This window comes from Nycticebus coucang, chromosome 11 (genome assembly GCF_027406575.1).
Source record: "Nycticebus coucang isolate mNycCou1 chromosome 11, mNycCou1.pri, whole genome shotgun sequence".
In the NCBI taxonomy this organism is placed as follows: Eukaryota; Metazoa; Chordata; class Mammalia; order Primates; family Lorisidae; genus Nycticebus; species Nycticebus coucang.
Window position 1 is genome coordinate 92500082 of NC_069790.1, and position 27954 is coordinate 92528035.

General features: G+C 35.7%; 1 protein-coding gene across 3 annotated transcripts; it reads left to right on the forward strand.

The window, feature by feature from the left end:
• Positions 1 to 27915, forward strand: ING3 (inhibitor of growth family member 3). 3 transcript variants are annotated; one of them, XM_053608580.1, is made up of 12 exons: positions 12 to 658; positions 901 to 972; positions 3026 to 3126; positions 4302 to 4367; positions 17312 to 17408; positions 19514 to 19585; positions 20417 to 20536; positions 20812 to 20969; positions 21307 to 21503; positions 22905 to 23097; positions 25253 to 25291; positions 26988 to 27915. In XM_053608580.1, exons 1-12 carry the CDS (start codon positions 631 to 633, stop codon positions 27102 to 27104), a joined length of 1260 nt encoding a protein of 419 aa, XP_053464555.1. In that variant the 5' UTR covers positions 12 to 630; the 3' UTR covers positions 27105 to 27915. The 3 variants fall into 3 exon arrangements, 2 of the variants coding, with proteins under 2 accessions (XP_053464556.1, XP_053464555.1); XR_008383600.1 differs by lacking the exons at positions 17312 to 17408; positions 20812 to 20969; positions 21307 to 21503; ... (1 more) ...; positions 25253 to 25291; positions 26988 to 27915 and having other exon boundaries at positions 6 to 658; positions 20417 to 20533; XM_053608581.1 differs by lacking the exons at positions 17312 to 17408; positions 19514 to 19585; positions 20417 to 20536; ... (3 more) ...; positions 25253 to 25291; positions 26988 to 27915 and adding an exon at positions 5169 to 6136 and having other exon boundaries at positions 1 to 658.
• Positions 27916 to 27954: the final 39 nt, after the last annotated feature.

The window sequence follows — 27954 nt, forward strand, 5'->3', positions numbered from 1 at the left end:
TAATTTTAGAAGTAAATACTGAAGATAAATTCCAGCAGAGTTCTGTTTTAAACAATCCGAACTGCCCGAACTTTGCTGATTATTCTAGCGTTTAGAACCTTTGCTATTTGCCCAGCACTACTTGGAAATCCATGAGTCACAAACGCCCGGGCATAGAGTCACAGCAAAGAACAGGTGAAAAGTTGTTCCTAGTCGTGTTATGCAGGCGCATACAACTCCCGTCATTCTCTGAGGAAAAATCAACAAATAAACAGAGGCACCGCATTTCAGATTCTGTTGCGCACCGTTTGCAATGGCGCCTGGTCTTCGTAGTTTCTACGGGGAGAACCGCCGGGGTGTCAGTCCTGGCTCAGCAGGAATAAAACTACAGTTCCCACAAAGGCGCGGGGGCGGACACCGATGGGCCTACGTCATTACTTCTGCTAACCAATGACAGCTGCGGGCGGCAGTGAGGCAAGCGCCGTCAGGCGCCAAAGTGGTTTTTTTTTTTTTTTTTTTTTTTTTTTTCCGCCGGAGTCGAGCGGGTGCTGCTAGCGGAGGCGCCATATTGGAAGGGACAAAACTCCGGCGACAGCGAGTGACACAAATAAACCCCTGGACCCCCTCGTTCCCCCAGCTCTAAGGGCCGCGATGTTGTACCTAGAAGACTATCTGGAAAGTGAGTGCGCGGCATCGGCAGGGGCCACTGGTGGGATCTGCGGGCTGGCGAGAGCGCGAGTGGACGGGCAGGCGAGATGGCGGGAGGGAGGGGGAGGCGGGGGATGTTTCTTTCTCACGGTAACTGGCAGCCTCGATGTGGGCTGCCGACTCCCCGGACCCCCTACGCACGCACGCACGCAATGACGTAAGCGCGTATCTCGCCGTTGGCTCCGCCCCTCTGACGGATTCTCCCTTTGACAGTGATTGAGCAGCTTCCTATGGACCTGCGGGACCGCTTCACCGAGATGCGCGAGATGGATCTGCAGGTGCAAAGTAAGTCCGCCCGTTTACTCTTGTTCGCTGCGCGCGTTCATTGCCGGACTTGCTGCCATCAGTGCTAGCTCTTACTGCTGTTTGTCCTTTGGCTCACTCCACTAGTGCTTAAGGAGTTGCCAAAAAGAAGCAAGTGTACTGAATCTTACCTCCTTCTCATGCTACGTTTCTTGTAGCTTTTACGAGAGGAGACGTTTGGACACGTGTATCCATTTCTCGAATTTGGGACTGCAAAATATATTTCTTTACATTCACTGAGAATGTAGATATTTTTAGTGGACATCAACATAAACGTATCGAACTTAGATTTTAGCATTTGTAACTTCTACTAAAAGTTCATTCTATTCAAAATTTTCAAGAGTGGAAAACAAGTACAGGTTAATATGTAGAATGCCAAATTTTGAAGAGTTAGACGTTATAGATTACACTTTGAATTGTCAACTACATGGTTCATTTTCTTAGTCAAAATGAGTGAGAAAAATGAGATTTTATGGCAAAGCTTCTGTCATACAAATTTTGGCAGCGAATACATTTCTTTTTCTTTCAGTGGTATCTTGGTGGTCCTGAGACTTTTCTCCCAGGATTAACCTTGTTCTAACATGGAGTGACGGCTGTGAGTGGGTAGTTCAGGGACTACTCGGTGTAGCTAACAATAGACCTTTTCTTTCCCCCTTGCTTTTCTGCCCCCAACGCACACACAGTTTGCGCACACACATGCTTTTCTTCGACTCTTGTCAGTTTCATGCGGCACATTACACAAGATGGAATCTTATGGAACCTACCTTCTGTTCAGTGGGTTGTAGTGTGGAAGTCCGAATACTATGTGAGGTTCTCCAGGTAGCCCCTGTTAAACCAGGGTTTAATTTTAATGTAGCTGAAATGCTAAAGGTTTGCTGAAGTAGTGTTCTTGGTAGGAATGAACACATCTTTGATGTCAGATAGATCTAAGTTTGTTTTAGGGCTTTAATAATTTACTCATCAATTTTGACTGTATCACCCACCACTTCTGGGGGGGGGGGTTCATTTTCTGTTAAAAGAGAATCATCTGAGGGTTTAAAATAATCCATAAAATTAGAATATATAGTACCCAATACAAGATAGGCATTAAATAAAGAGTAACTCTTATTTTAAATATTTTCATTATTAAAAATTTTAAATTCTCTGTAATTTGAAATTAGATTATTATACAAATTACAAATTTTTTTAACTTGCATTTTTTAGTAGAGCTTTCTAATGCTAATAGGTATTATGTATGGACCAACGGAAGAAAACTGTGTCAAATAAGTTAGCAAATGCTTGTTTAAAATGAAGGAAAATACTTTAATAAAACTAACCATAGTACTTCTGAGAATATTTAAAAAGCGATTATACACTGAAAATTTCCAAAAGAAGAATATAGTAAAAAGATATTCTTCAACTTACATAATAACAGAATCTCTTTTAATTTTTTGTATTTTTTCTTTTTAAACAGACATCCAGTGAGATGATAATTCTTGGCACATAGAGGAAAAACTGAAAAACTTATCTAGAATAAGTAATATTCTAATATATTACTAGATAGTAATATTTAAGTATAGTAAATCAAGTGAAAAAATGATTGTAGATACTTTCAGTTGGGATATAAAATGATGAGATATTTAATGCTAAATAGCAAATATTTTTATCACTTTACCTTATTAAAAGAAATGTGAGTATTATCTAGTGGTGCTTTGTGTTTTGGCAGATTCCACTGATATAATACTTTTTTGGCTTTTGACCCCTAGGCTTTACTATTAAAAAATGCTGTATAGTTATTGATTCTTACTTTTACTGTTGGTAAAAATTTTGAAATAACAACAAAAATAAATTGTCAGTAGAGAAAATTGTAACTTTTTAAACTAAAGTAATTAAGGCATAATAGATATTTGTCCAATCAAGCATAACATATGTAAGTTATTGGCCAAGTGAAGAGTATATATTGCCAGATTTTTTTTTTCCTTCCACAAATCAAAGCAAGTATATTTAGCATATGAATTTGGTCATCTAAATATGAAATGTTTTTGTTATGTCATAGATGCAATGGATCAACTAGAACAAAGAGTCAGCGAATTCTTTATAAATGCAAAGAAAAATAAACCTGAGTGGAGAGAAGAACAAATGGCATCCATCAAAAAAGTATGTGTGACATTTCAGATGATGTATCAATAATTATTGGGATCCTCCCAAGAAGATATTTTTAGATTAAATAGTTTTTTTCTGTGGGGAAAATAAGGGAAAGTTATCAATGGATTTTAAGAATTTAAGTAATTTTTTATGTTTTAGAGCTTCAGGTATAGAGGTTTTTAATAAAAGCATTTGGGTAATTTTAAAACTTGTTTTAATAATTAGTGGCTATTAGAAAGTTACACATCATTTAAAAAGTACATTTTTTTATTTTGCTTTTTTCTGGTTACATATAACTAATGGTGCTTGTTTTTAGAGATACAATACTGTATTTCAATTTTGACCACAAACTGGAGTGAAAATCAGGACAGCCTGAGTATTTTATACATTGCTAGGTACTTAAAGTGTTGGACTCATAGAACAGAATCTTAAAAGTTAGAAAGAGCCTAAAGAAGCCTTTTAGTTTACAAAATATAGACTTCTTTAAGTTTTTAATTAGTTTTATAGTACTTATGGCTCTCTTCCAGGTTAATGTGGACATCAGTTCACACCCCAGGGCTACTTTTAACATATGATCTAGTCCATTTAGGGTTATGTTGGAAGATAAAAGATTTGCATTTGGTTAACACTCAGCCATTTAGCTGTGTGACATTGGGCAGGTCTTTTAATATTGTTGAGTAATACTGCCTCCTTACACTTGATCTTCCTAGAATTATTCAAGTATTAAATAAGAAAAGAAATTTGGAAACTACAAATAGAGTAGCTGTGTTATTTTGTGCTAGAAAATTATTTCTATTAGGAGGAAGAATATCATAATCTATTACGGAAGTAGTCCTGGCTTGGAAGATACCTGGAGGCACAGGTATATGTGGGTTTAGACATCATATATATATCTCCCAGAGTCAATCATCCCATTAATACATTAAGTTTTTGGTGTAGCACAACTTGAATATACTTCCAAAGTCTAGTACTCTGTGGAAATTTATCTTCCTTTAATTCTTGGCCCTTGTTCCTAATTTCTAATCCTTTCCCATCCTCCCATCCCTGTATCTCTAGCAAGGTTTTTATTATTGAGTAGGATTACTGACAGCGATGATGGTATGATAATGAAAATGTAATTATATTTCCTCCACATGCATATTTTAGAATCATTAATTTATTTTTGAAATGAAAATGTTTTTATTTAGGACTACTATAAAGCTTTGGAAGATGCTGATGAGAAGGTACAGTTGGCAAACCAGATATATGACTTGGTAAGTATAATCAGTATGCATGCAGTGTCCCTAATATTTGAAAAATGAATTATATTTTATAAATTTTATTGGCATAAATGTAGTAGACAGACAGACTAAAACTCAAATTTTAGTCTCTTGATCCCACTCTTGATTCCACTTAATTTGAGAGCTCAGTATTTGTTTATTGGTTTCTTTGTGGAAGAGTCAAGAGTCTTTAGTTTTTGTTAATAGGCCAAGAACCTTACATTTTAGGCAAAGCTACATTATTGTAAGATTGTATCTGATGTTAGATTTTTTTTCTTAAGAGAACAATTAGTTTGTAACTTTTATTTGAATAATATTTATCTTCTTAAGGTAGTGTGTTTACTTGCTTGATGTATCATTTTGAGATTGTTTCTGTGCTAAAATATACAGACAAATTATTGTGTTGACAAAAATTCCTGGTAATCTTACTCAAATGAAGAAGAGAATCATTTGAACTGGTGTTTATCTGAGTGATGTTAATAGAGAGTACTTAAAAAGTATGTTGGTTGTTTGGAAAACATTAGATGACATAAACTTTAAAAATTTTTAAAAAAGGTTATTTTTTGCAGTAGCACTTCTCAAAGATTGAAATCACCATGAAGACATATAATATGCAGTATTTCCCAATTGATGTATTTATAGTGCACTTTTTTTTATATGTGATGCGTCTTTTAAAATGCATACTTTAGGAAGTACTCATTTCTAGTTTTGCCTTAAAGTAAGTTAAAGCAGAAAACAAATGCTCACTTTTGGTTAACTTTAGTGTACAGATTATTTCATATCTTATTTTTGCAGTCTTTCCTGGGTACAGTTTTATTGCTGAACAAGTACATGTAAATGTGATTGATGAACAAGATATAGGATAAAAGGTATATACCTCATATGGTGTAGATTATAAATGCTTATACTAAACTAGAAAACATCTGTCATATAAATCCACAGAAGATGTTTAGTTGTTTTTATACAGTGAAAATATCTTAATGGCTAGAATAACCTAGGCTCTTTTGTTCATGCAATTGTTCTAGAAAACATTTCATAAAAGACATGCTTGAATCTATTTAATGTATTTAATGACTGTGTATCAGTCTTTATGTAGAAGCTACTTTTTAATTCATATACTTCTTTGGTTCTATTCTTTCTGTTGTCTGTTTGTTTTATTATTTTTTACACCTGTACTAAGATATTTTGTGCATTTAGAAAAAACTTATATATATGCTTTTTAAGTCTGTGTGTATGTACTCATCTGTTATTTATGAATCACACTGTTCATCCTCTCTGTGCCTGATAGAAATGGAGTTTTACGTGGGTATAATGGAGGAATAAAAAGTAAATACTAGAAACAGTTCCAATCTTGTAAACTATTGTAGTTGGGAAGACATACCCACAAAGTAGAGTGGAGGACCCACATAAAAAGTTGTAACCAAAAAGGCTAACACAATTGAGTATTAAGGGGTATCTGTTAAAAAAGTTGAAGTATGTTATGCAGAGTTTCTGATTTCTGAAAGGGTATGAAACGAATTTTGAACAGTTTATTCAGAAGATCAGGCCTGGATTAGATATTATTGAGGGGAAAATATTTCACTTAGAGATAATGGGATAAACATAGAATGAAAGTAAAAATTAATACATTATTTGAGCAGAATAGATTACAAAGGTTAAAGAATGAGGTAATAAAGGTCATATAATAAACTTAATAAAATATAATAAATGTAATAAAAAACAAATGTTCATATGGGTCCATACAGAGGTGAATTAAACTCTAGTGCAGCCAATTGCCTGACAGTGTGATTTTGGAAAAGTGATTGAATCTTGAACCTCAGATTCCTGCGGTTAAATAGTAGTATTAATTTATACTTGGTTGGGAGAGTTGCATTAAAATATTTATACTGCTCTTAGGCATTTACTTCTTTTAAGACTTTGTGCATTTTATTTCCTGAACTGGAATTTTGTACTTTTCTGAAGCCACTACTTCCTGGTCAGCTCTGCTAAGTTGAAGTTGTTTTCTCTCACTGTCATAGTACCTTTGTTAAAGCCCAGCCTTGTCTGTTGTCTGCTGCCCAGATCGAGGCCAATATACTGAGACAGCCGAAGTTGGAGCAGAGCAAGAGTTTAATATCGCAAGGTGCCAAGCAAGGAGATGAGAGACATTTCTCAAATCTACTTCCCTGAGAATTGGGGGATAAGATGTTTAAAGGTCGTTTGGCAAAAAAAGGGACAGGATGTTAGATTTGCTGATTGGCTGGGGATGAACTGATACTGTTGGGAAACAGAAATTGTCTTTTTGGCTGAGATAGTTCATGGATAGGGGGTCACAGGACTTACTGGATCAGTTCCCACACATGGCTACTGGTCTGGTTAATGTCAGTTTTTCCCACCCCCCAAATGCTCAGTCTGTAAGATATCTCAAAGACCACACTTAGGTTTTTGCAAGAGCTACGTTATCTGTAGAAATGATTGGGAATGTCATAAATCTTGTCACTGTTTGGGATAACTGATGCTTACGCAGTAAGCAGATACAGCAATAGCCAAGTTGGAGAACAATGACTGGTTAACTTTTAGTTATATGTCTATACTTCTGTAGAAATCAGACTTTTATCACAATTCCCATCTGTGGCTTTACATTATTTTAATAGAGGTGGTTTCACTTCTTTGTTTTCTCCTTCCTTCCCCTCTTTTCTCATCACCTCTCCTGCTTTGCCCTCACCTTTTTGTGACTTTTCTTCATCCCATTCATTTCCCTTTCTTTTTAAATACTTCATTGTTATTTCAGGTGACCATTATATCCTTAATATAAAAATCCTTTCTTCTTTGAGACTTAGTGTTAAGCATCTATATTATCCTTTACATTTATTCTCACCATAATACAGGGTGGCCTCGTGTCCATTTTAAATAGCACACAAACTTTATGGCCACGCTCCATAATGGCTTCTAGGTCACTGGTCTTCACTTATTAAGAAACCGATATCTGGTTCACAGTTGTTCTCTCTTGAAATCATCTTCCTTCCTGGTCACCAGCGTCTTTGACTTTGGTAAATGCTAATGCACTTCAATTGCCACACACTAACATGGTGGTTTGGAATCGCCCCCTCTCTGAAAAACCTCCTGCATCTACATTGAACGTCCTTCTACCTCATCAGCCCTTTCCTGTCCGGTGGGAGCTCTTGAGCTCTTTTCTTACCTTTTCACACTGCTACTGTCTTAGGGCATGTCTTTACTTGCTGTAGAGATTGCTAGTCATCGCAGTGAACTAGCACAGCTGGAGAAAATCATGCAGGCATGTGGTTGGTGCCAGTACAGGTTCATTGTTTTCATTATCATTTGACATGACTTGTTAGTCCTTGTATTTGAATTTAGTCAGTTTCTTTTCTTGTTCCTCCCAGTGGCTGTTCAACACTGTGCTGCACTTGCCATGCAAACATCTCCTCCCCAATCAGGTGGGCTTTCCAGACACCGAGAATAACAGATTTTCAGGCTGTCAGGTGGGAACCTAGTGAAGTATCTCCTGCTTATTAATTTTTCAAAATCTCATATCTCTTTATAGCCTTACTCTCTCACTTCTTATCTCAGAGAATTAGGTGTTCCTCTGCCTTTTTTTTTCTCCACTTTTCTTCTTGTTGTTACCCTTCCAGAGGCCTGTGTGATTTTACTGCATCACTTAATGCCTCCTCTTCTTTGTCTTCAGCTTTTCTTTCTCCTGACTTCCATATTAAGGTGTTTAAACAAGCTTAAATCTTCCTCATATTTAAATGAATCCATGCAACCAAACAGACACACAAATCCTGTTATGAATGACTCTACGTTAGCTAGCATTGTCTTTCTTGAGTTTCTCGTTTAGCCTCTGACATTCCCTTGCCTCAGTTTATTCCCCAACTCATGACACTCAAGATCCTGTTTACCATTCTTATGAAACTTTAGTTGATAATTTTTTTTATTGCTGAATCCACTGAGCACTTCTCAGCCCTTTTTAACTGAGTCTATTGGGAAGTTTAATGCTGTTTGCCATTCTTTTTGCTTTGACATTCTATCGTAAATACATGACAGCTCTCGCCAGATTCTCCCACTAAGGTGGGAGAATCTCCTTGGATTTAGCTCAGTAGTGGCATTCCTTAGAGTTCTGTGTTTGACCTATGCTATTTCTTAATCTTCACATGGTTCTCATACAAAGGTAAAGGTAGGTCTCTTGCCCTCTTCTACCTGCCCAGAGGGCCAGATGCTACAGAGTTGTTCTGTCAAACGCCAGTTTTATCCCTGACCCTCTGTCTCACCCAAGTTGAGAGCACGCCATGACCTTTCCATGTGTTCTCTTAGTTTTAACAGTTACACATTATTTCTTCTTCAAGCCCAGACTTTTCCTTTGTGTCTTTTCATCGTATTGAGAATTCCCAGCCACTAAAATTAACTCAGTGTAATAATCTTAAAACTCTTAGTCTCCCCTTTTGCTTGCCCTGCCTCTCCCTCACCCCTTTTTTGTTTCTAAATCTCAGAATCACTGACCTTCTAGCCATTCAAACTAGAATACCCTAGACAGCTGTCTGTCCCCGGCTTCCGCACTTTTACTCACCATTTCATGTTCATTTTGCTATCTCAGTACTTGTTTTCATTTCTTCTCCATTTCTTTTGCCTACTGTAGTTCAAGTACTTTAAAAACATATTTGTGTGTGTTATAATTGAAACAAGAAAATACTCGTTTCCTAAGCGTACAGTTTACATTTGACACCCTTGTACACATTGTAGCAGGTGTGCCCAGTCCAGTCACAGAGCATTGCCACTCCCTCCTGTCATTTCCTGGTGTCTCCCCCTAGGACTCTTCCTCTCTTCCCCACACTACTGAGGCTTTGCTAAATGGTGTTTCTGCCTTCGGTTTATCAACCGTATTCTAAAGTGTACATGTGAACATGTCTCCTTGATGACATTTGTCAGTCCAATTTGTGTGAATCACGTCATGCAGGGTCTCCAGTCGGTTGCTGCTGGGACTCTAACGGGCGCTCTTTCTCCCTCGTCAGCCTCCACAGGTGCTCTGTGCACAGTGAACACACTGAGGGGGTATCACGCTCTCTGACATGATGACTTTCCTTTTTATGTGTACCTGATAAACTTTCCTCTATCTTCCATAATTCTGTACATGCCCTGCCTCTTTATTAGCATAATCTTGATGATCTTGATATTTGGGTTTTTTGTATCTAGATGAAGAGATCTAAGAACTTCTAATGGCAAAGACATAGAGTGGTATTAAACAAAGGATTTATTTTGTTCTCATGTAAAATAACTTTGGGAGGAGGTGGACCAAGGCTTCTATGCAATGTTAACACCGTCAGTGCCCCAGGATGCTTCTAATTTGTTCTTTCATGCATTTTGGGAAGTAGAAGAAGACTTGCAGAAGGAGATTGCTCAAAAGACACATTCTGTAGTTCAGTCAGCTTTTCAGAAATCTTCCTGGAAATCTTACCTCCTAGAGTTAGATCTTACTGGCTCCCTCTGGCTGCCAGGGGCACTGATGAATATTGTTCAGCAGGGCATGTTGCCACCCCAGATAGGTAGGGTTGTGTTAGATAGAAGGGGGGATAGATATTATGTAGGCAATTAGCAGTTTGTACTTTTCCCTACCCCTCAGCACAAACATGTCAGGCTCCAAATCACTGTTATTCAGATGATTTTACCTTTGCTTGTGTAGCTTCCCTATTGTAAATGTCAAGAACTATGTCTTTTTTTTAATGTCTCAGAACCGAGCAGATCTATTCTTCAGTAAATATTTGTTGAACAAAATTACCCAAACATGTTAATGGAGAAGAAAAAGCACTATCAGGACTTCCAAGTTACAAGTCTTGGGGATAGACGGTCTAATGGTGTCATTGTTGGTGTCAGGTCTATCATAGTTGGGAGGAGATTTCTCAAGAGGTGTTAGAGTGTGATGAGATGGGTTTGGATTTTTTATGGACAAATGAGGGTAGACCGCAGGGTAAATAGCTACTGTTTTTCAAAGTGAGACTTCAAAAGAAGTTAAAGTAATATAGTTCAGGTGAGTTTTGTTTTTTTGCAGGGTTGTCCAGCCTTTTGCTTCTCTGAACCACATTGGAAGAAGAGTTTCTTGTGTCACACATTAAATACAGAACTACTAACAAAAGCCAATGAACAGATAAAAATAGGTTTATGCATAATTTTGTGACATCCACTACCACAGAAGAACAAAAAAGTCCTTATATCATTGGCATGTAGGGCCTGGGCCGTGGTTGGACACCCCTGCTAGCCTCACTTTATGAGACCCAATAATGTTATAGTCCTTATCTTTGTGCAAATCTTTCTGGTATTCTCTTTAAATTGCCTTTATAATTTTGTTGCTTTCTTCAATTTGGTTGGATTTCCTTATCTGATACATAAGCTCATTTTGTAAGTTCTAAAACAGAATTTACAAGTATCCATTGAGCAAAAGGGAATTTTTAAAAAGTATTAAAACATATAATGATGTATATATTTTGAGTATTTCAGCTAAACATATCTTCCACTTTATGATACTGCTTTCTATTTTCTAATTTCAATTTATTTGCTTTTAAAGAGCTTCACTTTTAAGTTATGACAACATGTTTATTAAATGGTAAAGCTAACGGTATTATGCAAAATAATGACAATATTAGAGTAGTTGACATGATATCCAGTCAACTCATTCCCCCCAAAAATCTCTTTATTTTTATTAGTTTTTCTTTTTTTTTTATTTTTTAAAGCAAGGTCATGGGTTATTGCCCAGGGCAGGAATGCAGTGGCACAATCATGTAGCTCACTGCACCCTCAAGCTGCTGGGCTCAAGCAATCCTCCTGCCTCAGCATCCCTGGTAGCTTGGCCTATGGGTGGGCAGCACCATGCTGGGCTATTTGTTTTTTTTTTTTACTTGTAGAGATAGGGGTTTTGCTTTGTAGCCTAGGCTGGTCTCAAACTCCTGGCCTCAAGCAATCCTTCCACCTTGACCTCCCATTTTTAATTATTTTTATAAAGTTTAAAAAAAAATACTAAATCTCCTAACCAGAGCCCCAAAGAGTAGGGGAGGCTCTTCATCCTCAGAACCTGACACATGAGGTTCATTGAATGATGAACAGAAGAAAAAATATTTTTGTGGTGATCTAATTGTTTTCTAAACCTTAGTTAAGAAGGTTCCCAACCACTACTTCCCACTAAGTAGTTTTTGTAATATCTTCTTACCATCTGTACATCTAAGTAAAGTTTTATTTTATTTTTTTTTTTTATTAAATCATAGCTGGTGATCATGGGGCACCATATACTAGTTTCATAGACCATTTGACACATTTTCATCACACTGGTTAACATAGCCTTCCTGGCATTTTCTTACTAAGTAAAGTTTTAAATGAAATTTATTTATGAGGAAAACATACTAATTTGACACTACACATGAATGACAAACTAGCATCACTTATAAATAATCATTAAAATATCAAAAACAATGATACACCTTCTTGGAATGCATGTGCTTTGAGTGGTTTGTGTGGCACGCATCACCACAGTGTTTTGTAATATTTGAACACTTCATGCTTGGGGATACTTTGTTAGCTACATACGTAATTACGTCAAACATAGGGAATCGTGGACTTGTTCAGGAGGAGGTTGCTAAGTGGAGTCATCCTGTCTGATTAGTTACTTCCCCTGAATTATGAACAGTAAGCATCCAAGGAAAAGTCCAGAAATATGAAACTTAGAAGTAAAATTTCTAAGTTTTACTTAGATGTAAATTTACTTAAATGTAAATTTAACATTTCAGAACTTAAATTGGTAGTGTGCTTTAAAGGTAAGTGGATGGGGCATAGTACAGGTGTAAAACTATAGTAATTTCTGTTCATAGATCATTCACCCAATGAAACTGAGTGAAAGTTCTAACAGTTCCGGACAGCGGGAGAGTATAGCCTTCATTTGCTCAGCAGATGTTTATAGAACTCCAGCAATGAGCAGTCTACTGGTGCCAGGTGGGCGGTAATGACACAGGCAATGTGTAGGCAAACTGTTAGATAAAGACTAGATTTTGATAAGTGCTGTGAAGGAAACAAACATTGTGGAAAGGAGAGAGGAAGGGAAAGAGAATGAGTAACTGCTGTGAATGTAATCAGGATGGACGTGAGGAAGTAGATAACATTTGAGGTGTACTTGAAAAATGAGAAGGAACCACTTTTTCAGAGAGCTGAGGGAAAAACATTTCATTCAGGTGATATGTGAAGGGCAGAGTCTGACGTGTCCAGGCAGGAAGGCTACCCGTGGGGTTGGATGAGATGAAGCTGGCAGGAGCTAACACGGGCGGCCTGGGAACAATCGGGGTTGTGCAAGATTCGTGTGTGTGTGTGTGTGTGTGTGTGTGTGTGAGAGACAGAGTCTTACTTTGTCGTCCTGGATAGAGTGCCTGGGCATCAGCCTAGCTCACAGCAACTTCAAACTCCTGAGCTCAGGTGATTCTCTTGCCTCAGCTTCCCACCAGTACAGGTGCCCGCCACAACTCCCAGCTAGTATTTTCTATTTTTAGTAGAGACAAGGTCTCACTCTGGCTCGGGAGTGTGAGCAGTGGGAGGCCAGTGAAGGATTTTAAACAGAGGAGTGAAATATACCTTCAAGGAGATTTTATGTAGGCCTTTGCTTACTTAAAGTAAGCATGGTTATTTTTATGCATTTTAAGATACAGCAATGTAGGATATAATTGTTTGACTTAAACCCTCAGTGTTTTATGTGGCATGGTTTTCACTGTATTTTTCATGAAACTATTTTATTTTTAAAATCAGTAGTAGCAGTTTACTTCTGTGACCAGCACCACCGTAGTTATCTCACTTATTTAGGAAAGACACCATACTGAATGAACAAATGCAGAAATTTGTGGAAATAGGGGTCCATTAGAACAGAGTTGACAATCTATTTCCGTTTCTGTTCAGTGAAATTTGACTAAAAAAAAAAAACTATTCTGTTAAAATAATGTCCTTCTAGAATCTTGATACTCAGAGTCATTAAACACATATTTGTGTTCCTCAGCCAGATGTCATTGTCATGAGGATGTGTTAGATTGCAATACCCAATAAAGTTGATTTATATATACGCTGATAAAATTTGAGCTTTTAGTTAATGCTTGAATGATTTTAGCAGTCTCTTACAGTGCTTAATACCCTTGAACTTGCTTCTTTTTTTTACATCTTGGCCTGTTCCTGAGATGATTATATTTCAGACCCACATTTTACCTATAAATTTGAGAGTTCTTCATCTGATACTGTAATTAAGGAAATATGTGAGTTTGACCTTTTGATTTCTGTTCTGTCCTTATTGTTTTTTAGGAAGACGATTAGTTGAAGTTTATGTGCAAAGGCCTCACATATTTGTTTCAGCCTAAGGATAGATCAAATTTTTCTCTAGTTTAAATGTAATTTAAAGATATAAAGAATCATTTTCCTGACTTATAGAAGTACTTTGCCATCATAGTCTCTTTCTTTTCCCCAGTCCACCCTCCTTATTCACTATTACTAGATCTTTTCACGCATAGCAGCTCCTCTTCTTTTGCAATGGATTTCAGCTTAGAACCTAATAGACTGCTTGTTCTGAAAGGGCAAGCTAGAGGTCTAAATTTTAGAATTTGAATGTATCGGAAGCAATAGATGACGCTGACACTTTTTAAAATCTGTATCTAATTTTTGTTTGGGTCCGTCATTGGCACATTTTAAAATTTGAATGTTGCAAATCTGTGAGAGTCAAAAGAGAAAGAATAAAGTTATTACAACTTATGCAAAAAAATTGTTAAAGGATGTGTGTTTTTTAGTTTGTATAGAGCAGTGGTTCTAAACCTTCCTAATGCCGCGATGTATTTTCATTGTTACAAAGAGGTCGCCACCCACAGGTTGAGAACCTCTGGTGTAGAGGAATCAAATGTGACTTGAATTTTTTTATGATCATGAATATGTTAAACAAATAATATGGATAGAATTTCCTTTGTCTTTAAAAGAGATCAGAAAGAGGATAAGAATTTAACCCAGTTATGATTTGGGGTTTTAGGACAAGGAAACTCTGTGAATAGCATTTTTGACATTATATAGGGAACAAATAAATAATTAGATTCATTTGTCAGCCTTGTGTTATGAATTTATAGCTAATGGAAAATCTCCCTCAATTGGATCAGTATCGTCTTTACTATTATCATTCAGGCTTGTGGGGATTGGGTATATGTGCAGGGGTGTGTAACTTAGATCCTTACTTTGCCTGATACCTACGGGGCCATTCTGGTGATCAGGTAGAACAAATACTTCCACCATCCAGCATCATACAGGTAGGAGGAGTGCACATAATAGATGCCAGTCCAGCTTTTAATGCTGTTGAAGTATCCTTGTGCTTTATAGCTTAAATTCCATCTGTGGTCTTATTTGATTTAGTACAGTAGTGGTAAATCTAAGAAAAGTAATCCTCCTTGCCTAATTGCTTATACTGTTAATCATGTCATGATCTTTTTTATATTAGGAAGTGGGAATGATTGGGAGCCATCTTACAAAGCTGCCCACCACAAAGTGGTTAAGGCTCTTCTATCTTTATTGTAATTATGAATTTGGTTTTTAGAATTATTAATTTTTCGGTTTTGTTGCCCTTTTGAGTTATTTAGTGTTGAAAATTTCATCATCATTTTTCAGAAGTTCATGTATAATAAACTTTATCAGTAATATATTTAATAAAATGAAGCAGTCCTTACCTGCAGAAGTGGAGTAAGTTGGGGTAATGTGTGTGGTGTGAAAAAATAAGTTCTTCATCTCACCTTTATACCACACTCCCTGTCAAGATTCTCACATTCTTTCTCTTTATGCTCTGCGTATCTGCATATACACCTGTTACAGACCACCACGTGATTTCTTTTTCTCTAAGCATACTGTTTATCTTTCTGCCTGAATACATTCTTTGATCAGTATTCCTTCTTTCTGCCTATTTAAATATTATCTGTTCCTCATTATCTAAGTCAGTCCTCTTTTTTGTCTACCAGTGTTCTATTTTTTCTTTATATCCTGCTTCTCTTTTTGAACCATTGCTTATTTGTGATATGTGGACTACGTATGTTAACCTTTATTTTGTTAAAAAAAAAATGTATGTAAATCTTGATTTGTCAGCTAAATTCTAATTCCCGTGAAGTCAGGGATTCTTCCCCCATTTTCATGTATTCTCCATTTAATCCAGTACCAAGCACATAAAGGAGCTCAATATTTATTACTAGTATAATTTGTGGGTAAGAAAAGTGATGGAGTGTTTTCATTGGCTTAGGTGCTCTTGAAATTTAAATATTAGTAGTTTTTCTGGTTTCCCTTGAGATTAAATTTTGACAATGAAAGATATTCTTCTATAATGGAGGTCTGTGTTCACACTTTATTATTGGAAGGGAGGTTCCATTAAAGGATGCTCAAATACCTGCAGATTCTTTGAATAGGAGCAAATATTCATAATATGTGACCTTATAGGGTTTTATATATTCTAATTAAAGTCTGGAAAGTAATATATGTGTGAAGATGGAGGGAAAACTAGACATTAAGCTGTTGAAAAATCACAAACTCACAACCCACTGGTTTCTGTTAATATATAAACTACAAATAATAGGGTGATGTTACTAGTTTTCTAACTAGAATTCTATTACTTTCAGTTAAAAAAAAGAAACACAGTTGGTTCCCACCTGTAGACGGTTCAGAAGTCAATGTTAGGTATAAACGCTAAAGCATAACTTGTTACATGTAGATCAAAGTTGAATCTGGTTTCTGTAATACAATATCTGTATGACTTTGGGCATGTTATTTAACCCCTCTGAGCCTTAACTTCTTCACTTATAAAACGGAGGTAGTAAAAAGCTATTTCAAGGCGAGAAAATATATGACGTCTAATGTGCCAAGCATACTGCCTGGTCTCTTCATAGGCATCTAATACATGTACATTGTCTTTTGCAATGTTTCTCTCCTTCTTCCTGTTGGTAAATACACATCATTTAATCGAAAATCTTATTTAAATTTTTGCTCTTATGCTGTATCATAGCACGTTTCAATACTCGTAAGAAACTTATTTCTAATTATAACAGTAATCCAGCGGGAAACTATACTGGGAAAAAAGATGTTGTCAGTGATGTGACATGAATATTCTTCAATGAGTTTGTGTTATTTTTGTTTCACTTCAAGGCAGTAAGTTCAAAAAAGTGTTGAAAATATTTAATATTAAGCTTAAAAATAAGATGCTAGTTTGAGGTCTCACATAATTTTCTGAAATAATTAACTTAAAAGATCTGTAGGTGAGAAAATAAAATTTTGCCACCTTAACTAGAGCAAGAGTATTATAAATAAAATCATTTTAATCAGGCCCTTTAAGGATAGAGTTTTTTGGCTAAAAAAAAAAACAAAAAACAAAAAAAACCCTTTTTTTCCAACTCTTTTCATAAATGTTTGCAAGCATAATAGTCCAGTTTCCTGCCTCTGAGAAAGGTATATATAGAATGTAGTAGCCTCTTTGTAAATTGCAGATCTTTCATTATTCTAAATAACAGCTATTATGGTATACGATTAATGTGGCTGGCCTCACAGGTGCGAGATTAGGCTGAATGTAATCACATGACACATGATGAAAAGTTATCAACCTCCAGCCTTTCCTCCCACCTTGTAATCCCTAATCTTAGTTTTGCTTTAATTTTCATTTCCCCACTTCTTCTGAAAATGGAGTATAGAATATTTCCTAACAAATTGAGAATCCGATTTCTTAAAACTTAGAATGTATCAAAGGAGACTTTGGATATTATTTAGCCTAGCACTCTCGTACTATAGATGGAAAACCTGAGGCATCGGTTAACTGACTTGCTCAAAGAAAGCAGATTCACTAAAGAAACAAAGATGCAGGTTTCCTCATAAACTGACACTTTAACAGTGTCCCAAATTGTCGTGGTTATCTTTGATCTTCTTTGAAACAGGTAGATCGACACTTGAGAAAGCTGGATCAGGAACTGGCTAAATTTAAAATGGAGCTGGAAGCTGATAATGCTGGAATTACAGAAATATTAGAGAGGCGTAAGTAAAATTTACAGTTTTCCATCAATATTGGATAGTACATGTGCACATTACTGAGACGACGCTTGTCCCACAAGGATTTTCAGATCCTGCCCTCGGTGGATGGTGTCATATGGGTCAGATATGGAAAGCTCAAACCCGAGCAGTTGAAACCGTTTGGGTTACGGATACTGAGAAAGATAATATAGGATATCATCCACTCATTCTTTTTTTTTTTTTTTGTAAGAGACAGAGTCTCACTTTATCACCCTTGGTAGAGTGCCGTGGCGTCAAAGCTCACAGCAACCTCCAACTCCAGGGTTTAGGTGATTCTCTTGCCTCAGCCTTCCAAGTAGCTGGGACTACAGGCGCCGCCACAATACCAGGCTGTTTTTTTGTTGCAGTTTGGCCAGGGCTGGGTTTCAACCCACCACCCTCGCTATGTGGGGCTGGCGCCCTACTCACTGAGCCACAGGCGCCGCCTATCCACTCTTTCTTTATAAAGTAACATAATCATTCTATTTTAAAATATCCATCTACATCTAGTGAATGAATGGTAAGAACAAAGATTTACAGAAATTTAACTATCGAGAAGCAAATGAACCATCTTTCATTAGATGTATTGACTTTGCCCTGCCTATTTGTGCACTTAAACTTTGAGGGAAGTTGTTACTTTCTTCTTCTTAAGATCTACTTTAAGATTTTTCCTCAGCTGTGTATACTGAGAAAGATTCTAATTGGTTCCACAACACTTACTTTTTTTCTTAAAGAAGTCTTTCCTAAACTTTCCCTTATTAGCAAGAAGCCACTTTAATATTTCTTTGCAAGGTTCAGCTTGATCTCCTGCTATATCTGACCCCTGTCACTTCCTTGATCTCCTGCTGTAATTTACCTCTGTCACTCAGGAGATTTCCCGAAAATGGAAGCATGAGTTTTCCTTAACTAATTTAGCATCTCTTCTAACCTATATTAGGTAATGTACATAAAAGCAGGTAGTGTGGTGCTAGGCCCAAAGTAGGCATTTACTAAATGTTAATTGAACCAAACCAGTGGTATGGTTAATTTCTACTAGAATTTAGTTAAAGCTTTCAAACAGGTTTTCTTTGATGCATTTCAACAGCAAGATTATGTACCTGGTTTCTACATACAGATGGAAGATTCCTTCACAGTGCTAGTTTATGTTATCTCTCTGTTTATCACTCACTAGAAGTCAGCTAGAGAAGCCAGTCACAAATACATCTTGGTATCCATAGTTGTGTTTTTGTATTGAAAATTAAATCCATCACTTTAAATGATCATCTGATTTATTTATGGTACCTTTTTCTGGAGGAACATTATCTGAGAATAATAAGTATTTTTGGACAAAATAAAATACTCTATAGTTGCCAGTTTGGGGGGAAAGGAGGCAAATGATGATGATAGCCATGAGTAATGGTAATTCATGCCTATTCAGTACTGCAGGAAGATTAATAAAGCATCCTCTCTAAGGACACAGACAAGAAACTAAATTGGATTAAGTCACAAAAACTACTCTACCCTGTGCCCTGCCATAATTTCATCTCAAGGGATCAAAAATAAACCTAGAAGATTTATTTAAAGGTGTGTTAAAGCTTGGTGTTAGAGATTCTATTTCTCACTTTTTGCAAGCAAAATCCCTAACTTCTTGTAGGAAGCTTTTACTATCATATGTCATTTTCATGATCAGAGAACTTCCTTTCACATAGTGATATCCCTATTGCCTAGAACTGTAGAATCTCCCCTTAAGAGGTCTTCAACTCAGTAAAACTAGGCTGAGTCTTATTAGTAAGAAGGTTACAATGTCCATTCATTCATTTATGTGGCACCCATTGCAGTGAATTCCCTAGACTTTAGCATGCCTTGGACCATTTTGTACTAAAGGTGAATTTTGAGAAATGGATTACTATTTAGAGAAAGGATACCTCAGGGTGGAAGGGGCGATGGTGACCCTCTATCTAACATTGTCTGGCTAAAATTATACAGGCATACGCATCAGAACTTGCCAGTCCTCTGCTGGGTAAGAGAATTCATTGCCTGCACTTCATTCACGTGTAAAATTCTGTGGTGACATTTAATGGTGTTGTATCTCTGTGCCTCTCTTTTCTTAGGGTCTTTGGAATTAGATACTCCTTCACAACCAGTGAACAATCACCATGCTCATTCACATACTCCAGTGGAAAGTAAGTTTGGTTTACTGCAGCTGAGTTTTGAATACAATTATAAACTCATTACGTCACCTGCATATTCTCTGTTATTAATTCTACATAACTAACGGAGAAATAAGTTTTTCATTGCAATTATTGGCAGACATTTAGTAAAATTAGTTTTTCTTTTGGGGGAAAAAAATATTTGATTTGGAAATAGTCTGTTTCCTGTGGAAGTCACAGAGGGAGAATGTATAGTCCTAACGGAGCATATGTTCCTACTTCAGATACCTGAGTCTTTCAAATGCTGTTACAACTGAGCTAAACAATAAATTATTTTATGATAGGCCCTATATCTTTTCCATACTTGCTTTTCCAGTGTCTAGCCTAATGTTTGGCATATAATGCAAACTCAAATGATTGATAAGTTAGTGAGTAAATGAACTGTTAGCAGTCTGGCTGGTTAGGTCACTGCCCATATCGGTGCATTTTTAACAAATTAGTTTGATCAGAAAGGAGGGTTGACTGAAAACTATTGTAAATGGTAGGTAGTGATTTGAAAACAAATTTCCTCTCAAGTTGTGACAGTGATTTGAAAATAAAATTCCTCTCATGTTGTATGTAAAACAGTAGTGTATCATGGATTACCTTTACTATTTTACTAGGCAAGTTTTTAAACATCTGAGTTTATTCTAATATACATGTAGCAGAGATTTCTACTTGTCCTTCTGAGAAAACATCAGATGTTCAGTATTTTATGAGGAACCCACGTATAACTATAATAATTTATAACAGAATGGAAGTGGTTCCTTCTTGTTCATAGTTCCCTAAAGTTCAAAAACACATGAATTCTTTATTTATGTTTAGAAAGGAAATATAATCCAACTTCTCACCATACGACAACAGACCATATTCCTGAAAAGAAGTTTAAATCTGAAGCTCTTCTGTCTACCCTCACGTCAGATGCCTCTAAGGAGAATACGCTAGGTAAGTTTGTTTTCTTAAATATTGTTGGCTTTGTTTTGTGTTAGAATAGGGGGAAATGAAATCGTTCAGGATTAAGGAATCATACAGTTTCTTTACCTAGTTCAACTCTATATATGGAGAGAGAAGAAAAAGGAAAAATGTGATACATAATTCAGTTGACTTAATCTACAATAACATGAAAAATTTAATGATTATATATGTTTAGAAAATGTATTTTAAACTCACAAACATTATATTCTCAGCATCTGCTTTATTTCTTTTTTACATCTGCACAGGTTGTCGAAATAATAATTCCACAGCCTCTTCTAACAATGCTTACAATGTGAATTCCTCCCAACCTCTGGCGTCCTACAACATTGGCTCATTGTCTTCAGGAACTGGTGCAGGGGCAATTACCATGGCAGCAGCTCAAGCAGTTCAGGCCACAGCACAGGTAAAAAGTGAAAGGTGTAGCGATAAAATGTTAGCCTTTAGTCTGAATCATTGAAACCATAATACAAACAACTGGTGGGTATGAACAAGCTTTCTCACATTGTATAGTGTCATTTTTAGATCATAGTTTTATGATATCTGGCGTTTTACTTAATGAAATAATATGAAGGCATTACCTGATTGATAATAAGATAGCTTAAATTCCAGTGACCAAAAATAATAGTTTGAACCAAATAAATTAATAATAGATAAACCAAAATAAAACTATAACTTGTAAAACTTGAAAAAAGATCAACATATTTACATGTATTAATACCATTTCTGAATGTCTTTTTAAGATGAAAGAGGGACGAAGAACATCAAGTTTAAAAGCCAGTTATGAAGCATTTAAGAATAATGACTTTCAGCTGGGAAAGGAGTTTTCAATGCCCAGGGAAACAGCTGGCTATTCCTCCTCCTCTTCAGCACTTATGACAACATTAACACAGAATGCCAGTTCGTCAGCAGCCGACTCACGGAGTGGCCGAAAGAGCAAGTAAGTTTTATCTTTATAGTAACTCCATACCTTTACTCAACACTCCCAGTAATTGGCATCTCAGCTGGGCCAGCATTTGTTAAACAAAGATAGTATATCATGGATCAAGATGAATCTTGGAAAGGTAGGAAGACCTGAGGTTTTATTTACACTGTCATACTTTGAAAGGGTAAAGTCTTTCAAAAGCGTTTAGAGTTGTTTAAATTTTTCTGAAGTCTTAAGTTGGGTTTTTTAATATATAATTCCTGTTTACATGCTTTTATTTATTATGATAATCCATTTATGGCACTGCTTTGCATTTATTGCCTCTTTGTTACATATTTCAAGGTGATTTAATACCTAATATGCAAATTATATCCTAGGGATTTTTTTGAAAAAAAATTCTTCATTTTGATCAGTAGTGAAGTGTCTTAATTCTTGGCTTTAGGTCCCAACATTTGATGGTAAGAAGGTATCCCTAGATTTTATATATGAGACTCTTGGGATGATTAAGTGAGCTTTAAATATGAAAACTTAACAGCATTTGACATTGTTTATCTTGGGTAACCAACTATGCTAGGTGTTTATACATAATGAAAGCTCAAGTGCTAGGCCAAAAGAATTGGTTACCTCATACGAAAGAATTAGTTACCTAATATGTATGTTTATTTTTAAATGGATTTTCTGTGAATAGATTCCCCAAAAGAATGATCAGTGTGGAATAACCATAGACGTATCAAACATATTAAAAATTAATACATCTTAATGACCCAAATTTAATATGACTTTTATGATAAATTTCTGTATTTTAAATTGCCACATAGCTAGAAGTAAACTACTTGTAAACTTTAACAATCTTGGTTCGCTGTCCTGTATGTGGTAGGTATTCACATGTCAGCTGTTGGTCATAATCATTTTCATCAAGTGCTTTTGTGTATTTTAGATTTTTTGTTTTTTTGTTTGTTGGTTTTGTAGAGGTGGGGTCTTGCATGTTGCTGAGGCTTGTCTTTAACTCCTAGCCTCAAGTGATCTTCCTGCACCAGCCTCCTAAAGTGCTGGGATTATAGGCGTGGCCCATTGTGCCTGGCCTGTTTTTTAGATTTTGATGAAAATTATTCAGTTTATTTAAAAATATAAATAATGTCTCTAAGATAGTCATAACTCATATCAATTCATAAAAGCACTACCAACAATTTAAGTCAATGGTAAATAAAAACTTGGATTAAAAAATTATCTTAAAATCTTTCTGAAATATTTTTAAAAGAATTTTCTTTTGAAAGCCTTTATTCTCCAGAAAACAAACAAATAAAAAAACTCAAACAAATTTAACCCTCTATAAAAAAAAAAAAAATGTTACTCTTTGGTGCTCTAAACAAGGTGACTTCTGGATGGTGAACAATAACACTGATACTATTTTTTCAGAAATAACAACAAGTCTTCAAGCCAGCAGTCATCATCTTCCTCCTCCTCCTCTTCTCTGTCATCATGTTCATCATCATCAACTGTTGTACAAGAAATCTCTCAACAAACAACAGTTGTCCCAGAATCTGATTCAAACAGTCAGGTTGATTGGACTTACGACCCAAATGAACCTCGATATTGCATTTGTAATCAGGTAAAAATCTGTTATGTATCTGTAAAAGCATAATCTGAATAAACTTGAAAGAAGAGAAGTATTTCATTTTTAACCACGTTTTTACTCAGTTAAAATACCCTTACATTACTTGTATATGTTTCTATGGGTAAAACTTAAGTTATTCATAATCTCAGCCCTCAGATGTAACCTGTAACTACAGATTTTGATGTATCCCTCCTATGTATTCCATATGCATATTGGGTGCCTTAATAAAATACTGCACACTTAAACAGCAGAAATTTATTTTCTCACAGTTCTGGAGGCTGGAAGATCCAGATCAAGTTGCCCACCGACTTGGTCCCTGGCGAGGACTAGCTTGCAGCCTGCTGCTTGCTGACAGCAGAGAGAGAGAACGCGTGTACTGTAGTGTCTCTTCTTATAAGGGCCCCAGCCCCAGGATTAGGGGCCCACCCTGCGACCTCATGTCACCTGTACCACCCTTCACAGGCCCTGTGTCCAAATATAGTCACATTGGGGTTCAGGGCTTCAACATAAGAATCGGGGGTGGAACACAAGAATTCATTCCACAACACAGTGTGTACAGATATACACATACTCACGTAGAAAGTATGCTGTATGTTTTTTGTAACTGGCTTTTTTTACTAATTCAGGTATGCGGAACATGATTTTTCTCTAAGGTCATGTTTTTAATCTTACAGTTTTCTTTTGCACTGCATACTATAATTTGTTTAACCAATATCTAGCTGTAAATTATTTTAGGGGGTTAATATTTTTTGAAATTACAAATGATACTATAAAGGCATTTTTTCATGTAATCTATTTACTACATCTAATTTCAAGGGTGATCTTTCAGAAATAATGTTACTTTATAAATATTTGAGACAGACTACCAAAATATCTTCTAGAAATTTATTACCAAGATTCTATGAACCTGTCTTTTTCTAAATCCTGTTAACACTGTATATTCTTTTCTCTTAAAAACCATGTACCACTTTGATAATTTTGTATCATATGATTTTTTAATTTACATTAGTGTTAAGAGTGATCTTTTCTTGAACATTTTTCTTTCTTTTGTGAATTGACTACTAATGGTGTTGGGTGATTTTCTATATTTTTAATGTGTCTTATAAATATTATCATTAGTTTAGTTTTCTCATTAATTCTAAAATTTTAATTTTGGGTACCAATAATAGTCTTTTTCCTTATGAAGTCAGCCATGTGTTACATGCTTACAAAGGCTTCCTGGTCTTTTGCCATTTTCTCCTGGTAGATTTGTCCTGTATTTTTGCATTGGTTTTTATACGGCTTTGTCTACTTCTTGATATACTTTAGTTTCTCTGGATTTAAATCTTGATCTACGTGCAGTTTGTTTCATGGTGTGAAGTGTCCATCAAATTATTTCTAATTTAAATTTGTTAACTGTTTAACTATCATCTGATAAACATTTTTTAATATGCATGATTAGGAAAAGCGTATTTTAGAATTATCCCGGCAATAAAAGGTTTCCTACAAAAGAATAAAATCATTGACAATAGATTTTTCTCCTTTGATTCTAAAAGACTAGGTGATGGATTAGATCTGTAGATGTTTGAGGGAAAAATTGAGAACCTTCCTCCCCAAAACGATATCTGTAGAAGTTGTTTCTGTGCATAGGACCAGGTAAAGATATTTGCACTCATGCAGAAAATCAGAAAGGGTGGTAACCTTGTCTGAAAAATTATTCAGTCTTCTGAGAATGTAAATGAATTTGAGAATTTGGAGGTATGCTCTATAAAGTGCTGGCGATGGACAGCAAAAAATAAAAAGAAAGGTCATGTAATAGATGAGTTTAGAAGTTTTAAGGAAATAGATTTTGTGACCCAAGAATAAGTAAAAACTTTCAGTAGGTAAATAACCAAGAAAGAAAGTTCAAAACTGGACAGTAAGAACCATCCACAAAGATGAGTTTCCCATCCACATGATTTACAGCAAGTTCTTCGGACTTGCAAAGAGCAACTTCTCCTCTGCCCTGCTCCTAAAAAAAAAAAAAAAAAAGTCTTTTAGGAAAAAACTTTAAACCTTGATTCTCACTATAATTGTATTTTCATCTGTTTTCTAACAGTATCATGAACAGTTTGGATTTAAATGGTTGTTATACAATCATAATAAAAATATTTAATTTCCTTTTAACTAGGTGTCTTATGGTGAGATGGTGGGATGTGATAACCAAGATGTAAGTATTAAATTTTTCTATTTAGAAATGAAAGAAAATCATAGTTTATTGTTACTTTAGTTTTTTTGTTACTTATTGTATGTCTCAGTCTAAGAAAATAGGTTTGTAGTTACGGTAATGCTAGAATATATATCTTTCCAAAATAGGGTAACATCCTTTACTGTGTTTCTTTAATTTTTTTGAACTAATTTCATGGTTTTATGTTTAGATTATATTTCTCAAATGTGTTATGTTCTATGAAATTATAAACATCCTTTTTCCTCCTTGCTAAAGAATATTGTGTTTACTAGAATCCAGTTCATTTATTACATTTAGTAAATGGAGTTATAAATCAGTTCATTCTTTAATGAAATATGATGTTAAGGTGAAGGGTGGAATAATTGAGCACCTAATGTGGGATTATTTTATTCCTATTAGTATAATATTTCCTATTGTACTCTGCTGGTGTCTGCTGAGAAACCCCATTTCTGACATAAAAAATAAAGCACATTTGAAAGGAAGGCTTTTTTTTTCTTTTTAGGAAACTTAATTTTGGTTAGAGATTTAATTTTTATTAAATACTGACAATATTTTTGTCTAATAATTTTCACTCCCTCCTGAATTTTATACAACTCAGCCCCCTTTTGTCCCTCTTATTCCAGAGGGATAACAAAAAGTCTGAATTTTGTAAAAGTACTTATAGCAATGTCAGAATCCTAAGATTAGCAAGAGCTTTAATTTGGTAAAAACAATCTGAAGATGGAGGGAGGTTGGCTTGGTATATTAAAACTTGTACTTTCCCCTATCCTGGTAGGGTCACAGCAAGATGTGGGGGGTGGGCAGACCCTCCTTCTGTTTCCCTGTCTAAGCTCACCTTAGGGCTGTTTGTGATTATTGCAAGGTAGTATTGCCCAGTTATTTTAAACATCGCTGTAAACTGTCTCCTGAGGCAGTTACTCAAAATGATTGAGATTTCTGTGAATACCAGCCTCACACTGTCTGATTCCTCTCATCCCCAATTGTGTTCTTCTGAGTGCTAAGACTTCGTGTGTAAGCGTACAACTACTTAGTACATTTTAGAGAAGAATACTTTTTCTCTACATCTCTAGGAATAGTACACACAGGTGGGAAACCCAGGCCAGTCCTTTGTGTCTTTAATTATATTTAGCTTATTGTACTTTGTGAGGGACCAAATAAGGCTGAACATTAAATAAAATGTTTAAAATTTACTTTCTACATACAAGATTCATCTCACTTCTTTTTGGTTTTGCGAGTTGGTATTACCTTACTCTCTAAGTAAATGAAATTAGTGAATTTTGGTTCATTATTTAGTATTATAGAATAGATTGTGTAAACCTGAGGGTTCTTAGAGATGCATTGTATTTCTGTGCCCCTCTTTTCCCATTGATGAACCTTATCATTTAGACTCTGAATTGTCTGTTATATCTGAAAATTCCAATTTCACAAATTTAATTATTATTAAGTTAGATAGAATATTCTTTGGGGCATATTTTAATATACTCTTCTTTAGAAGTACGAGAAACTTTTTCTTTGTATTTTTTGAAAAAAAATATTTCAAATTATTATGGCTACATAATAGTTGTACAACATTATAGGGTATAGTGATGTCTTTGATACACACATACAATGTGGGTTAATTAAATCAGGGTGATTGGGTATCCATCACCTCAGCATTCTTTGCCCTTCTGCTTCGTAGTGCCCGATAGAATGGTTCCATTATGGCTGTGTTGGACTGACGGAAGCACCCAAAGGCAAATGGTACTGTCCACAGTGCACTGCCGCCATGAAGAGAAGAGGCAGCAGGCACAAATGAAGGCAGCTCTTTCGCCTGAGAGAGAAAAATACTTCAGCTAAACATTTTATATAGGACTTTAGAAAGAAGAGAAGAGGAAGAAGAAACAACACATTTCCAGGCAACCACTTAAAGGATTCACATAGACAATCCTATAAGATCTTGAACTTGAATTTTATGGGTTGTATTTTAATAATGTAAGTAAATTATTTATGCACTCCTGGTGTGCTATGAATATTATTCCAGTTAGCCTTGGATTATTTCAGCGGCCAACATATGCAGACATTTGTACTCCTCAACCATTTTCTTGAAGTAATGGGCATTCTATAATTTAGACTTCCAAGAATTCCAGCGATGAAGATTTTAAGGAAAGTATTTTATATTCAACAGGTATATTCTGCTGCATGTACTGTACTCCAGAGCTGTTATGTAATACTGTATATAAATGGTTGCAAAAAAAAAAAAGTCAGTGCTTCTAAAAAGAATTTAAGATAATGGTTTTTAAAATGCCTTTATAATAAGCTTTGTTTCTTTGTGAAACTAATTCAGCAGGCTGAAGGAAATGGTTCATGTGATAAAGTGGGCTGGTGTCCTCTAGAGTACCTGGGTACATAAACAGAAACTCCTGTAGGTAAAAACTAATTTGTGCCATTAGTCTTTATATGTTTCTGCATCCAGATAGAGTGCAGTTCATGGGGGTGGGGGCGGGGGGCCGCGGGGGAAAGGGTGTTAAAGTGATACATTTTTATACCAAATGTGTTTATTTTTTTGTGCAAGTAATCCTTAAAATTGGAATTGTATTAGGTGTTAAAATAAAGTTTTTAAAAAATTACTTGTATTTATACTTTACATACTTAATAATGAAAATTTC

Bases quoted from the DNA above. Each gene is read 5' to 3' on its own strand.
- ING3 (XM_053608580.1), top strand. From the start codon at position 631: ATGTTGTACCTAGAAGACTATCTGGAAA. The intron at 973-3,025 runs GTAAGTCCGCCC...GTTATGTCATAG, and splicing joins GATGGATCTGCAGGTGCAAA to ATGCAATGGATCAACTAGAA. The intron at 23,098-25,252 runs GTAAAAATCTGT...CCTTTTAACTAG, and splicing joins GATATTGCATTTGTAATCAG to GTGTCTTATGGTGAGATGGT.